Source organism: Nannobrachium achirus (genome assembly GCF_963921795.1).
Source record: "Nannobrachium achirus genome assembly, chromosome: 12".
Classification (NCBI taxonomy): Eukaryota; Metazoa; Chordata; class Actinopteri; order Myctophiformes; family Myctophidae; genus Nannobrachium; species Nannobrachium achirus.
Window position 1 is genome coordinate 21,776,769 of NC_137832.1, and position 13,246 is coordinate 21,790,014.

The 13,246-nt window shown below is 40.4% G+C and overlaps 1 protein-coding gene across 1 annotated transcript in view; it reads right to left on the reverse strand.

Annotated features, from left to right (window-relative positions):
* The window catches only part of adgrd1 (adhesion G protein-coupled receptor D1), a gene marked incomplete at its 5' end in the record, with an annotated part of 74,817 nt that extends 62,211 nt beyond the window's left edge, over positions 1–12,606 (reverse strand). The window contains 9 exons of the mRNA XM_080737878.1: positions 305–355; positions 552–713; positions 3,791–3,795; positions 4,204–4,461; positions 6,251–6,427; positions 7,333–7,455; positions 7,985–8,074; positions 9,697–9,789; positions 12,588–12,606. Coding sequence (XP_080594004.1) covers positions 305–355; positions 552–713; positions 3,791–3,795; positions 4,204–4,461; positions 6,251–6,427; positions 7,333–7,455; positions 7,985–8,074; positions 9,697–9,789; positions 12,588–12,606 — 978 coding nt within the window. The remainder of the gene's footprint in view (positions 1–304; positions 356–551; positions 714–3,790; positions 3,796–4,203; positions 4,462–6,250; positions 6,428–7,332; positions 7,456–7,984; positions 8,075–9,696; positions 9,790–12,587) is intronic.
* Positions 12,607–13,246: the final 640 nt, after the last annotated feature.

Sequence of the window (13,246 nt, forward strand, 5' to 3'; positions counted from 1 at the left end):
GACATAGAAACATAGGGTTTTCAAAAAAACCTTAGGAGGATTTAAAAGACACTTGTAGAATCGGATCAAAATTCTAATTTTCATGATTTTTCAAAAATATCAGATCTACAAGCTCGCAGCGCGGCACCGAGTGCCGCGCTGTGAGCTTGTATATCTGCTATTTTTCAGTAGTTAAAGCATAACATAATAATACACAATAATGTGTACCCGTACTAAGACTTTATGGTATGAACATTGTCTGTGTGTGATGAATACTGTCTAAATCCCTGGTGGGACAGAAGTACAGTGTGAACTCTCCTCCTACCTCAGCCACTCCAGAAGAGGACAGCACTTCCTCCACACTTTTGAGAAAAGCCTGGATGGAAGAAATTGGACATCGTGGAACCGTTACCTCATGGACACTTGGGTGGGCATATTATCTGTGTGTGAACTGTCTTTGTACGAGTGCACTGGGGTGTGCGTGCATGCACAGTGCACACATATAACTGTGTGTGTCCATGTGTATGTGTATGTGTGTGCGCTGTCGGCACATTCGATTGCCATCCCAGTACCCGCGTGAGGTTGTTGGCAGTGTCATGGGGAATGGTCCTGTTGGGCATGGTGTGTGGCAGGCCGCTCAGCAGGTCCAGCATGGGCGTGGACACGGGGCCCTGCGAGCTATGGAGCTCCTCGAGCTGATTGCTGACCACCGGACGGCTCACATCTGTGGCTCTCTGCGTAGGGGGTGAACACAACTGGCATCAAACAAGCTTTGCCATCACTATATACACCCCCATCATACTGACAGCATGATAGGGGCTGGTACACTGTCGGGCAGAAACATGGTCTCTCTAAGTTTCAAATTTGAATTTGTTTTCGTAAAAGCGAAGCCCTGCTTCATCATATAAGACTGTCGCACAAAACTAGTGAAAATAGAACATAGCTGATCTACTGCTTGTAGATCGGCTAGTTTCACTAGTTTAAATCATTTTTAAAATGATGAATACAAAACAAACGGTTTTGGACATACATGGTTTTGCGATGCGAGGCGTTGTGTGCTTGTACATCGTCTATTTTCACTCGTTTAAATCATTTTTAAAATGAGGAATACAAAACAAACGGTTTCCATCCGACAAACAACGATAAACAAAAAGGTTGATGTGACTGCTTGTGCCACGGTCCAGGGAACACTGTCTGGGCAGGACTTACACTTCGATGACAAAGTGTTGCTCAATAACAACAAAAATCTAATGATCAATTCTCTCTTTTTTGGAGGGGAAATACATTGCTCTTTTTGTTGCCCAAGTACAAATTAGGCTTGAGTGTTCCAGAGTGTTGGTCTCTCCTATAGCCCCATGCCCTACGGGGAGCCATTTTGAGTAGTTGCTGAGCACTGAGCAGCTGTCTCTACTTTCCCTCTACTCTACCTCCACAACAGCCATTTAATAAACGGGACAAGACCATTCACATGTGCTCCCAATACTCCCCACCCCCCACCCCTCTTCTTTTTCCAACCCCTCAGCCTTCAAAGCAAACAATAGTTCCATAAGAAACGAATTGTTTGTGTTTACGACGGTTCCAGACCTCCACCTCATTTCCTGGCAGAACTACTGTGCGTCTGTTTTGGCCAAAGAGGCTAAGAGACTTAATTCAAAACCAATTGCATTCTGTATGCTTTCCATCAATAGGCCTTTGCACACGAGAAAAAAAGTAAGCAGACCTGAAACAGTATTAATCTTGAGAATTACAGACGTTTAAAAATGTATTCATATTCTATTGTATACATATATAATGTGTATGAGAGCGTGGAAGATAAAGAGACAGGGGGAGTGAACTCACAGTTGTTTCAGTAGTTGAAGTGACATCTTGGGTAACAGCAGGTGTTGTGGGTAAAACCATGGTTTGATCTAGAGTGGATGATATGGAAGAACCTTTGAAAATAGGAATTACACCAGAGTCTTACTTGTTTATGTCTGAACCACTGTTTGTTTGTTTGATTGATTGATTGAAGACTTTATTAGAAGTTTGCAAGGGAAAAGTTACAGTTTCATGACAGTACAGTTCACTGGTACAAGGTCAACAAAAAGGATAAACTCGGCAAGAAAGCCTCCGGGCTTGTTTCAATTGGGGTCCTTTTTTTTTTAACTCATATAACATTGTCGTAAAGCAAAAAAGATCAAATAAATGGTATTTACAGTAGAGAGGTCAAGGGAAGGTAAGGCTACAGTATGTCTTTTTTTTACCAGACGCCTGTACATAAGTGACTTTTCAGAGCGGTTTTAAAGAAGGGTATGTATTTACACTCCTTTAAGGCCTTCGGAAGGGAGTTCCACATGTTTGCGGCATGGCAGGAGAACGAATAAAACCCATTGTTTGAGCCAATTCTGGGTTGGACGTGATCTGTGGAGCTGCCTCTGGTGTTGTAATTGTGAACATCCTTGACGTTTTGGAAGTATTTTGTGTTGTAGTGTATACTTATTTGTTATATTTCACTTTAATTTCAATTTAGCCATTTAGCTAATTGTCTTTTCCAGTGTGAGTTACAAGTGCAAAATCAGAGTAAATGGCATGAACCCTAATCAACAAACAACAGGGTAAATTGGCACAGGAGTAGATTGCAAAGAGAACAATGTGGTGCTTCAAAGAATCTAGGATCAGACTTTGAGGTCAAGCGAAAACAAATCTGAATAACAAAGAACATGTGGTGAACAAGTAGCCAACATATCGTCGTTGTCGGGTGGAAACCTTGTATGTCCAAAACCGTTCGTTTTGCGTTTATCATTTTAAAAATGATTTAAACTAGTGAAAACAGCCGATCTACAAGCACACAACGCCTCGCGGCGCGAGGCGTTGTGTGCTTGTAGATCTGCTGTTTTCACTACTTTTGTGCGACGGCCTTGTATGATGAAGCAGGGCTTTGCTTTGCGAAAGAACGTACACATTTGAAACTTGGAGATACGAGGTTTCCGCCCGACAACGACGATATACAGTACTGCATATGTGGCATGCTTGCTATTCCTTACATTTGAGATACAAATTGCCTTATTTTCTATCACAGGAGCTGAGTTGATCCTAACCAGGCTATCTACTGTACTACTGCATTCATTGTGGCTGGATTGTTCAGCACTAAAATAGCTTATGATGCATCAACCATGTCCAATAGTTGTCCAAAGGAGAAACTGTAACCTCCATGAAACTATAATATTATTATTAACAGAAATGCACAACATTGTGGGTCAGAAGTAGGCCTATGCAGCACATACCTCACAGTGTAGTCAAATAATCAGACAGCCGTATGCGTGTAGAAGGATGTACATTAGAGCCATTCTAAATTATTCCTGCTCCTATTTGGCTCGATGCTCAATTTCATATGGCTGCTCTGGAGAAGTGAAAATATTTTCTGTAGCCATAACAGTCTTGTTATTTGCATCTGGTAATACTCTATGGAATTATTGCCTTTGGTAGCAACTTCAGAGATGACAACATGGCAGTGCATCCTATGCTGCGTTGTACATCATAACCATTAGGCTCCATACAGTACAGTAATTGGATTACACTACTTGCAGACACACAACAGAGGGAAGGTGGCTCACACCCTTCATAAAGAGTATTTTCCACACATAACAAAATGTGGTTCATCCAGCTCTACCGCAGTAAATGCATTGAAATGGCCCGGCGTTTAATAATATTTCCCTAGCTACCAAAGAGAAAGATTGGTTTGCTTAGATTTTTACTATCACTAATGCACCAGGACAGTATCACAAATACAGAATAAGTTAACATCAACATGTTTTGTGGATTTATGGCCCACTAATACTGTTCCAAGGAAGGTACACAAAGAGATGACAACAACAAGAGCAGAAAGTGATGTTAGTTATGTATATCTGCACAGTAAGTATACCGCTGCACAGTAATACATACTTATAAGGCAGAACTATGTGAAACACTGGCACTTATAAGGTAGAGGTCATGAAACTATTCTGTGGTCGAGGCATGTGAGAAGTTTTTTTTTTTAAAGTGGGGGCGTATTTGCACCGTTTAATGTCTTGTTCTTCTGACATGCATGAATGCTGTGCATGGAATGTAGTTAGGACAGAAGACGGAAATTGCTTCTTAACCCGTATCTCCTCAAAGTACAGTCGAGGGACCCGAATGATAACAACTTAAATTTAATGACGTAGAAAGGAGAGGAAATGCTTTCTTGGCGGGCAGCAGGCCTCCTACCTATAGCGCCGTTGTAATACAGCTGGATCTCGCTGGGAGTGAGGGCCCGCTCCCAGATGACAAACTCGTCAAACGCCCCCGTCACGTAGCGGCTGTACGCCTTGTCGTTGCCCGTTCCGATGACGAGGTTGGGGTTGGGGTCGCCGTAGTAGCCGGACTCGCTGCCCGTGGGGTCGCCGATGCTGAACGTGCCATTGATGTAGACCTTCAGGCCAGCCTTCCATGTCCACGTGAAGAGAACGTGAGTCCAGTAAGGCCCTGCAGGAGCAGAACGATTGTAATAATCATTTTTTCAAATAATGAAACAACAGATAACGGTGGTGAATTGAAACAAGGGAAGAGAAAAGGCGAATCAACAAAATGGACAAAGGCACACGACTTTGTGCAGGTATAAACTATAAAGGTTTTTGTAGATGTACTCTAAAGAAATAAGGAATTACTGTATATTATTATTACTGTTGGGCAGAAACCTATCTCCAAGTAAAAAAAAAAAAGCCCTGCTTCATCAAGACTGTTGCACAAAACTAGTGGAAATAGCAGATATTTTCACTAGTTAAAATCGTTTTTAGAAGTGATAAATACAAACCGGTTTTGGACATACAAGGTATACACCTGACAACGACGATATGCAACTACACATAAGGGTCAATTTTACAGTTAAACCAACACTGAGAATTGTATCGTATACACTATGTAAGACAAGCCTGATGGTGACACAACAAAACTCTCCATTGTTAGCTCTCCGTGTCTAAAACATTTTAGCTGCCCTTTCACTGCTCTCCACCCTGTACAGCCCCAATGTGCCCCAGTTATTCAGCATCATCATTACAGCTATTCCTCCAGGCCCCTTACCGCCAGTCGGTTCTGGCTCCGAGGACACTTTCCCTTCAATGTTTACAACAAAATATTGCAAATTGTCCTTCAAAAAGGAGAAATTACTTCCCCTTGGCGCGCTGAGGTAAAAGGACAATGAAGTCTCAACAGACAATGCATTCACTGTATGAAAATACTCCAGCCTACGGCGCAGAACAGACGAAACACATCTATGCCTTTGTGGCAAGCACAAACACAAACCATATGTGTGACAGACCACCCTATATTCACACGTCTTAACTCTCCATTTAACTATTTCATTTAAAGAGATGTTTCAATGAACGGTGAAAGAGACAACAGTGTTCATACACCCTGCTGACAATTGCATGCCTCTGGGGTACCTTGAGACCTGACAGTGTGCAAACTTCCATAAGCCATCAAGTAATGCTCTTCCCTAACTTGTAAGAACTCAGAAAACTAACAAATCTTAGGTTTATATTGTGAAATTTCAACATGATACGCTGTATGAGAAACAGATGATGTTTGATGATTTGTAACTGAAGGCACAAAGCAAAAGCGGCCTTTGAGTTATGACGCCTCTCAAGCGCAACCTTGGGTAATTGTAACAAAAACAAAATGACAGAAGTCATTTGAGAATGTTGTCTTTTTTTCCTTTATTGCAATGCTGACTGGTAAAAAAAGGAAAAAAGCCTCAGATTTTAACTTGCGGAGGGGTTTTATATGTGTTTTCTTTCAAAACAGCTTATCAGATCTTTCTGGGCTAAGGGAGTGAAGGAACCATTTTGCCTTATTAAAATGCCGATGTTATGCTTAATACCTAAACTGAACCATGTCAAATATTAATACTGTATGGTCTCTCATTGCTGCTAAATTTTTGTCTTTTACAAATGACCACAGCTGGATTACATTAGCGTGTCACAGTCAAGATGGCAAATGTGACACATATCCATGATAATTACATGTTTTGCGACAGAGAGAGAGAGAGAGAGAGTGAGAGAGAGAGTGAGAGTGAGAGACATTCATGAAATGTTTTCTTTGCGCCTTTCAGCTGTTCTAGGCTACATCTGGTTATAATCAGCCAAAACCTAAATGTAATTACATAACTTAACATGGTTGGAAATTAGAAATCTTCCAAAATACATTCCTTATGGATACATAGTACAGGAATCTCACACAGGAACTGTGAAACAAAACAGCACGCCTTTTACAGTACCTGGAATGCTGATGTTGGCCTTCCATCTCTTGTTGTCCCGTCTAGTATAGAACTCCACATATCCCCCAAAGGGATTGGCATAAACTGAGAAACCATTGGACATAACCTTCCCGCCAGAGGCAAAAGCAAAACGGGACTGTTCCTCCTGGTTCTTCCAAAAGAAGGAGAAAGTGATCCCTGCAAAATGAACACAAATAATTACTAGACACTAATGGGAAAGATACAACTGACAGACTGTAGTATCTGTATCTAGTAGGGGTGTAACGATACATTTAATCGATATACCGGTATTTAGCAAAGAAATTAAATCTGTTTGAAACGTGTCAATAGTGCAGTTTTTTAAAGGGAAAAACAAGTAAACACTGATATTATACACGGCACAAATACTTTGACTGATTATCTGCATTTTAAAACGATACGACACGAAGCCAAACGGTACGATATTTTGCTTTTGCATATCGATATACAGTAGTAGATCATTGCAAATTAAAATAGATTTTTCGATTCAGTTACTATATTGTTACACCCCTAGTATCTAGTTATGTGATCTCATTTCCCAGCTGTAATCATGGTGTACTGTATAGATAGCATAACCAGTTATCTTTATATAATAGGTGATAATATGACCAGAAAAGTATCTCAATCAAAAGACGATAGCTAGGGCTGTCACGATATGACATTTTACATGACGATTAATTGTCACTCAGATAATTGGCGATTAACGATTTAATTGTGTTTTTGTCGTTGATAATTACATTTCTGTTTGGCTTTTAGGCTTTGAAGTTGCATATGGTAGATATGATACATAACCTAAATACACTGATACTAAACTAAATACACAAATACATTACTGACATATTTGACAACTTACTACTTAAAAAAATAACATTGATAGTGGAAATAGCCGATCTACAAGCTCACAACGCGGTTGTGAGCTTGTAGATCTGCTATTTCCACTATTTCTGACATTTTTCAACATTCACGATTATGAAAAAATAATTGTGATAATGTCAAATAATCACGATTAGACGATTATGTAATAATTGTGACAGCCCTAACGATAGCAGTTGGATATCCCTCACCCTCAGGACCACACAGAGTTGGATCACTAATACAGGAGTTCTGGTAGCTTCCAAAGTGCAGAAATGTTCCACCGTTATCTCCATTCAGAAAGATGCCCTTGTTGACCATTCCCTCAACAATGTCTACAGGAAAATCAAAGATGAAGGACATTATTTTCCATGCCAGATTGTCTATAATAATAATAACAGTCTTCATCATAATTGTCATAAAGTTTATATTCTATATTAAGTTATTCAAACTTTCTAAACGAATCGTAAACCTTCTTTGAAAAAACAAACTCGAGGTTTCTTAAGATTTCTTGTCAGCATTTAATGATAGATATTAAACAGTGGCTCAAATGTGTTACTGTGTGGTACGGCTGGCTTGCCTAAAACTAACAAATAATCAGCGCTATTCTAAATCCAGATTGAAAGGATTCGACACAAGTGTATTTAATTTCCAAACAAAAACAAAACAAAAGGTTTTAACTACACATTATTGGTACCTCATGTGTTGCATAAAAAAAGAAAAGAGAAGAAAACGTGTATGACGCAGTCACATCACCTGTAGCGTGCTGCATGTGTGTGCTGGGCACAGAGACAAGACAAGTGGGGACAGTGGGTGGATGACACAGTGCAAACATTAATTTCGGTGAGCGGGAGTGATCCTCACCTACGGTTGCAGAAATGTTAGTGTCATTGGTATACACATAGGAAGAGTTATGGGAGGAGGGGAGCACAGTGTGGTTGTGGATTCTGAGAGCTGGACAAAACAGAGGACAAAAGGAGAAGAGAGGCGGTGATGATTCAACGCACGAGCTGCATGGACACAAAAACAGAGGTGCAGGTGAGAGTGCAGGGAAAGACAACACAGGAGGAACGTGGTGGTGCACAGGTATGAGAGAGAGTGATGCTGAGCCATGGTGCAATGTTGGCTGTGCTCAAGGGGGTGCAGCCCGTTCACCTGCAGGTGTTTACTATATGGGCTCAGAGTGGATCACAGGAGGATAGGGGTGGGCGATATGGTGATAAATGTCGTTGAGACGATACAATGTCTCCACGATATTCCTTTTCAGAGATATCGTATATATATATATATATATATATATATATATATATATATATATATATATATATATATATATATATATATGTGTATATATATATATATATATGAGGCTCCCTCATTGTATCACGATATATATATATATATATATATATATATATATATATATATATTTATATATCGTGATACATTGAGGGAGCCTCATAAAAAATCCTGTTGAATTGCTAATACAGAGATTCATTGCAGAATGCATTTAAACCTACATTTTGGTCTAAATCAGTGGTTCTCAAACTTTACAATTGTCAATGTCTCCCCTTGACTATGACAGTATACAAATGAAACCAAATGGATTTGGTTTCATTTGTATACCATCAGAGTTACATACTTGTAAGAGTCAATTTAGACCTCCCAAAAGGAACCCAGAGAGTCCCTGGACCCCACTTTGAGGACCACTGGTCTGTTACTTCCTTTTCTTGTAGTTTCTGTTACCTTGTAGGTGGTTGTAGGCTACTTACTGTTAAGTAACCTGAAAAAATAATAATAATAATCATAAAAACTGATAAGATTGTCTATTGTGATACAGCTTGGAAGAATATCGTGATAGTGTATTTTTCCATATCGCCCACTCCTACGGGAGGATCTTCTCCAAGCATCACTCTGAAAGTCTATACCCGATCCCTCCTCAAAGTCACATCTCATTAGACAATATTACACTCAAAGGACTACAGGTATAACTCCATACAACTGCATACACAATGTGTGTTTATTTTCTGAAAGGTAAAATCAATCTAACACTTTCAAAATACATTTTCCTGATTCTGTTCGTATACCGCAGCCACTCCAAAGTGAACCTGGAGGGCCTGCAGCAGATAGTCCAGTCGTGATCTGTTTCTCAGCTCTTTATCCTACTTTTATGAGCTTTTTTTATCCATCACATTTGAGTAAATCTCAGCGCAGTATACCTGCTTACTACATCCGATTAAGAGATATGTGCTTGTGCTGTAATGCAGCACTTCAGCCAGTTTACCACCAATTCTTTCATACTTCAGATTTTTCCAGATGGGATCAGATAATTAAACTTCACAGATCTTTCCAGACGGGATTAGATAATTAAACTATCCTAACACACTTTGAACACAGCAGCACCTTTAAAAGCAACAACCTCTGTGGCTTTAGAAGAGAAACGTGTGGTTTTCGACAGGGGCACAACAGCTGCATACCATGCAGACGGTGAATAGGTTGCCCATGCACCCTGGGCAGTGTGGGCATAGGAGTAAAATATATAATGCACATACTTATATTACTTCCGTTAACATGACCTGGTCTGTTTCCAATCTGGTCCCCCAGCTCATGGATGCCTTCCACCTCGTCCAGAGGCCAGTAGTGTGACGCCGTTGCCAACACCTGCAGGCCTGGATTGGGAGATTTATGGGTAAACGAGTATCCAGAAAGGGGACTTTTCCCCGAATCAAGCCCAATCACACACAGTAAAATCCCCAGTTTTAATTTAACCCGGAGAGTGCTCAAACTGATCTGAATGGGTTCATGGATTCATTTTAACACTTTCTGAGGTAAAATAACATTTGTTTTACTGTAGTGTACAGGTAAATTAGAAATATGATAATAATCAACTGCTGTTCTTTATGAGCCCTCCTTGACTGGAAATCAAACATTAGCGGAGCCAGTATTTCATCCAAGAATGCTTGCCTTGTGGGTCACATTCTGGCATGTAAATTAGATCACTTAAAACAGCAAGTCACATAGTCTAAATCAAACAATTGGGTTAAACAGTCAATAAAGCATCAGGCCATTATTTGTCTTTTGTTATTACCTGGATGTTTGGATGGAGGTACTGCACGGGCATGAACCTGTGAAGTAATAAAATGTACACACAGGCTACTATAAAACTGCTGTATGAATAAAGTTCAAGTTGCATATTAAAATGAATAAATGCATAGTAGTAATGGTCCTACCTTAATACATGAAACGATGGCTATTAAAAAGTGGATTTGAAAAGCAAGTTCCATTGCGATAAGAAAAAAACTGAAATCTACCATAAAGGATTTTACAAGGGAACTTGTTAAATTCCCAAATAATGATAAATCCAGTCGCGCATTATTCCAATGTGCCAAAAATCCCGATTAGTCCATATCTCAGATATGAAACATAACAATAAAACAATAGTAAGGAAGGGGGGGAAAAGTGAAAAGAAATCAGTCTTCAGTCATCAGGCAGAAAGAGTAACTCTCATGATACGAGATATAGTCCAAAATACGCATCCATTTAGAAGTTTGTCAGTCTCGGATGTGACCTCTGTTCTCGGTATGTGTGCTTGTTTTTTGGAGTCCGTTCTGTGTCTGTGAGTGAGTGAGTCTTGAATTTGCAACGAGTGGAGAAATTCTCCGCGGAGGCGTATTGGGTTGTTCGATTGGACGTGGGAATTCGAAACGTGATGTCATCTTTGGATCATCTGAGGAGGGGCGTTCAATGCGTGCGTAAAGGACATTATACTTGGTGCGTAATTGGAGATTGCGCGGCGCAGATATGAGACCGGCCAGGCAGTGGCGTCAGTTCGGCAAAAGCTAAGGTATGGCAACATGACTGGTGTCTGATTTAAGTCTTAATCTATATGGCTATAGGCTGAGGCTCGGCCTATATATGCTATCTGTCAGACATGACCAGGGGCGGGCATTTGCTCTACGCAGACTACGCAACTGCGTAGAGCCCCAAGGCAGAGGGGGCCCCCTGCTGGGCTCATTATTCTGAGCATTTAGAAAAAAAAAGTAAGTCTCTAGCCCATTCCTGTCAAAAGTTATGATTGTTTAAAGAATTGACCAACTGCTCACTGGAGTCAATAGGTTTCACACAGAGATCAAACTTCCTTCACCAAACAGGAAGTGCCCTTCACCAAACAGGAAGTGCCTCTATATCTCATGAACCGTTTGTCGTACAGACTCGGGGCTGGTGTCATATGACTTCATTAAGAGTCCTTAACCTTAATTGGCGCTTCCTTCGCCAAACAGGAAGTGCCCTTCGCCAAACAGGAAGTGCCTCTATATCTCATGAACCGTTTGTCGTACAGACTTGTGGCTGGTGTCATATGACTTCATCAAGAGTCCTTCACCTTAATTGGTTTAACTTAGTCCTGTCCCCTCTTCTGATTGGCTGTTGCCCCTTGTGACGTGGGTAGAGCTGCGAGGGCCCGGTCATTGCTGCTTGCAGCTTTAATTTTATCAAAATTTTGAAAAATAATAATTAAATTAAATAATTAATAATTAAAATATAATTTTAAAGTATTATTATTCACTGATATTCCCTTATTGTTATTAAAATAATTATTGTCCTGCATCAAATATGTCCTGTATAAAAATATACATATAGGCCTACTCTATATAGGCTACCTTACTGTACTCTTCTTAAATTAATCAAATAGATCCAAAATGATTGTGGTTAGGTATTTAAAACCAACCATAATGACAACAAATAGGCTTCCTCTGCCTCTGCTCTTCATTGTCTTGTCAAGTTCATCGTCTTGTCATGCTAAATCATCACTTTTTCAGAATAGGTATTGAGTTGGAGGGTGGCATTTTTAATTCCTGCACTTCGCACGCACGCATACTGTTTTTTTTCACGCATATCTATTTTTCACACGCGCTCATGGGGGGGGGGGGGCCTCTTTTACTACCTTTGTGGGGAGCCCCCAGTTTATAAAAACCGCCCCTGGACATGACGAGCTGCAGATGAGTCAGAGTGAAGCGAGTGACCTAAGTTTAAAGAGGGCTGGCCTCATGCTGGCCTGGGTATCCCTGCGCGTGCCCGTCAATCGTCCCGTATAGCTCTATTTGAGCAACGTTTCTCCCATTGCTGTCAGCCTGTCATTGTCAACTTTAAATGAAACTTTCATTTAAGTAAACAGCGCCACTGTGTGGCCTATGTTTAGAGCTGCTCATCATTTAATGATCACTGATCAGCCACCCTTCTCGTGTGTAACTGACTGTCAAGTTAGTTTTATGTCGTGTGATTGAAAACAAAAGAGAGTTGACAAGATCAATTTAAGATTGAGAGACTGTCTGTCTGTCGCACAGCCACAGCACAGACAGAGATGGGCTCAGATCGCGCCTGTGCGCGCATCCCAGAGAGGCGTTTCCAAAGAAAGTCAGGCGGTTTGGTTTGTGTTGTGGATCCCAGAGATACTGTTTGTAGGAAATACCTTGGAAATAGAACTGCATATTCCGTAGATAATACGAAACCTCCATGGCTCCATCCATCCGCTTTTTATGGAGCTCCTCAAACAGTAGTGGGGCTAGCCTATTTCAACAAACCTTCAAGTAATATTCTAGAAAGGAAAGTAACGCATGTTTCTCCTGTCGAGCTCCAAGATGTTTGTCAACCCTCTTGTGCGAACTATCCAACTATTGTTAATCCATCATGCGTTGTATGGTGGAGTTCAGAATGACCCAACGGGTGTAGGATAATTAACCTCGCGTCACCAGGCTGGATAAGGATAATAAGCTTAAAGACGCTGTGATGAAGGATCGATTTGGAGAATTAACTGCAGCTGTAAGTAGGCCTATAGCTACGAGCCTACGACTCATCGATTGGATAAGCATGACCACTGTGTTGTTGTTGTTGTTGTTGTTGTTGTTGTCGTCAGTGAAGAAAACAGTAAAATAATAATATTAATAATAAGGGTAGGGTAATAATAATAATAATAACTTATCTAAAATTATTAATGCTAATTAAGTATCAAAATGAAAACGAATTTTGACGGACTTCAAACTCAGTAACATCCTGACCTGTTGCATACTCATTATGCAGAATGTCCCATTTCACAAGCTTTCAAATGTAGGCTAGCCTATAAAATAAAAT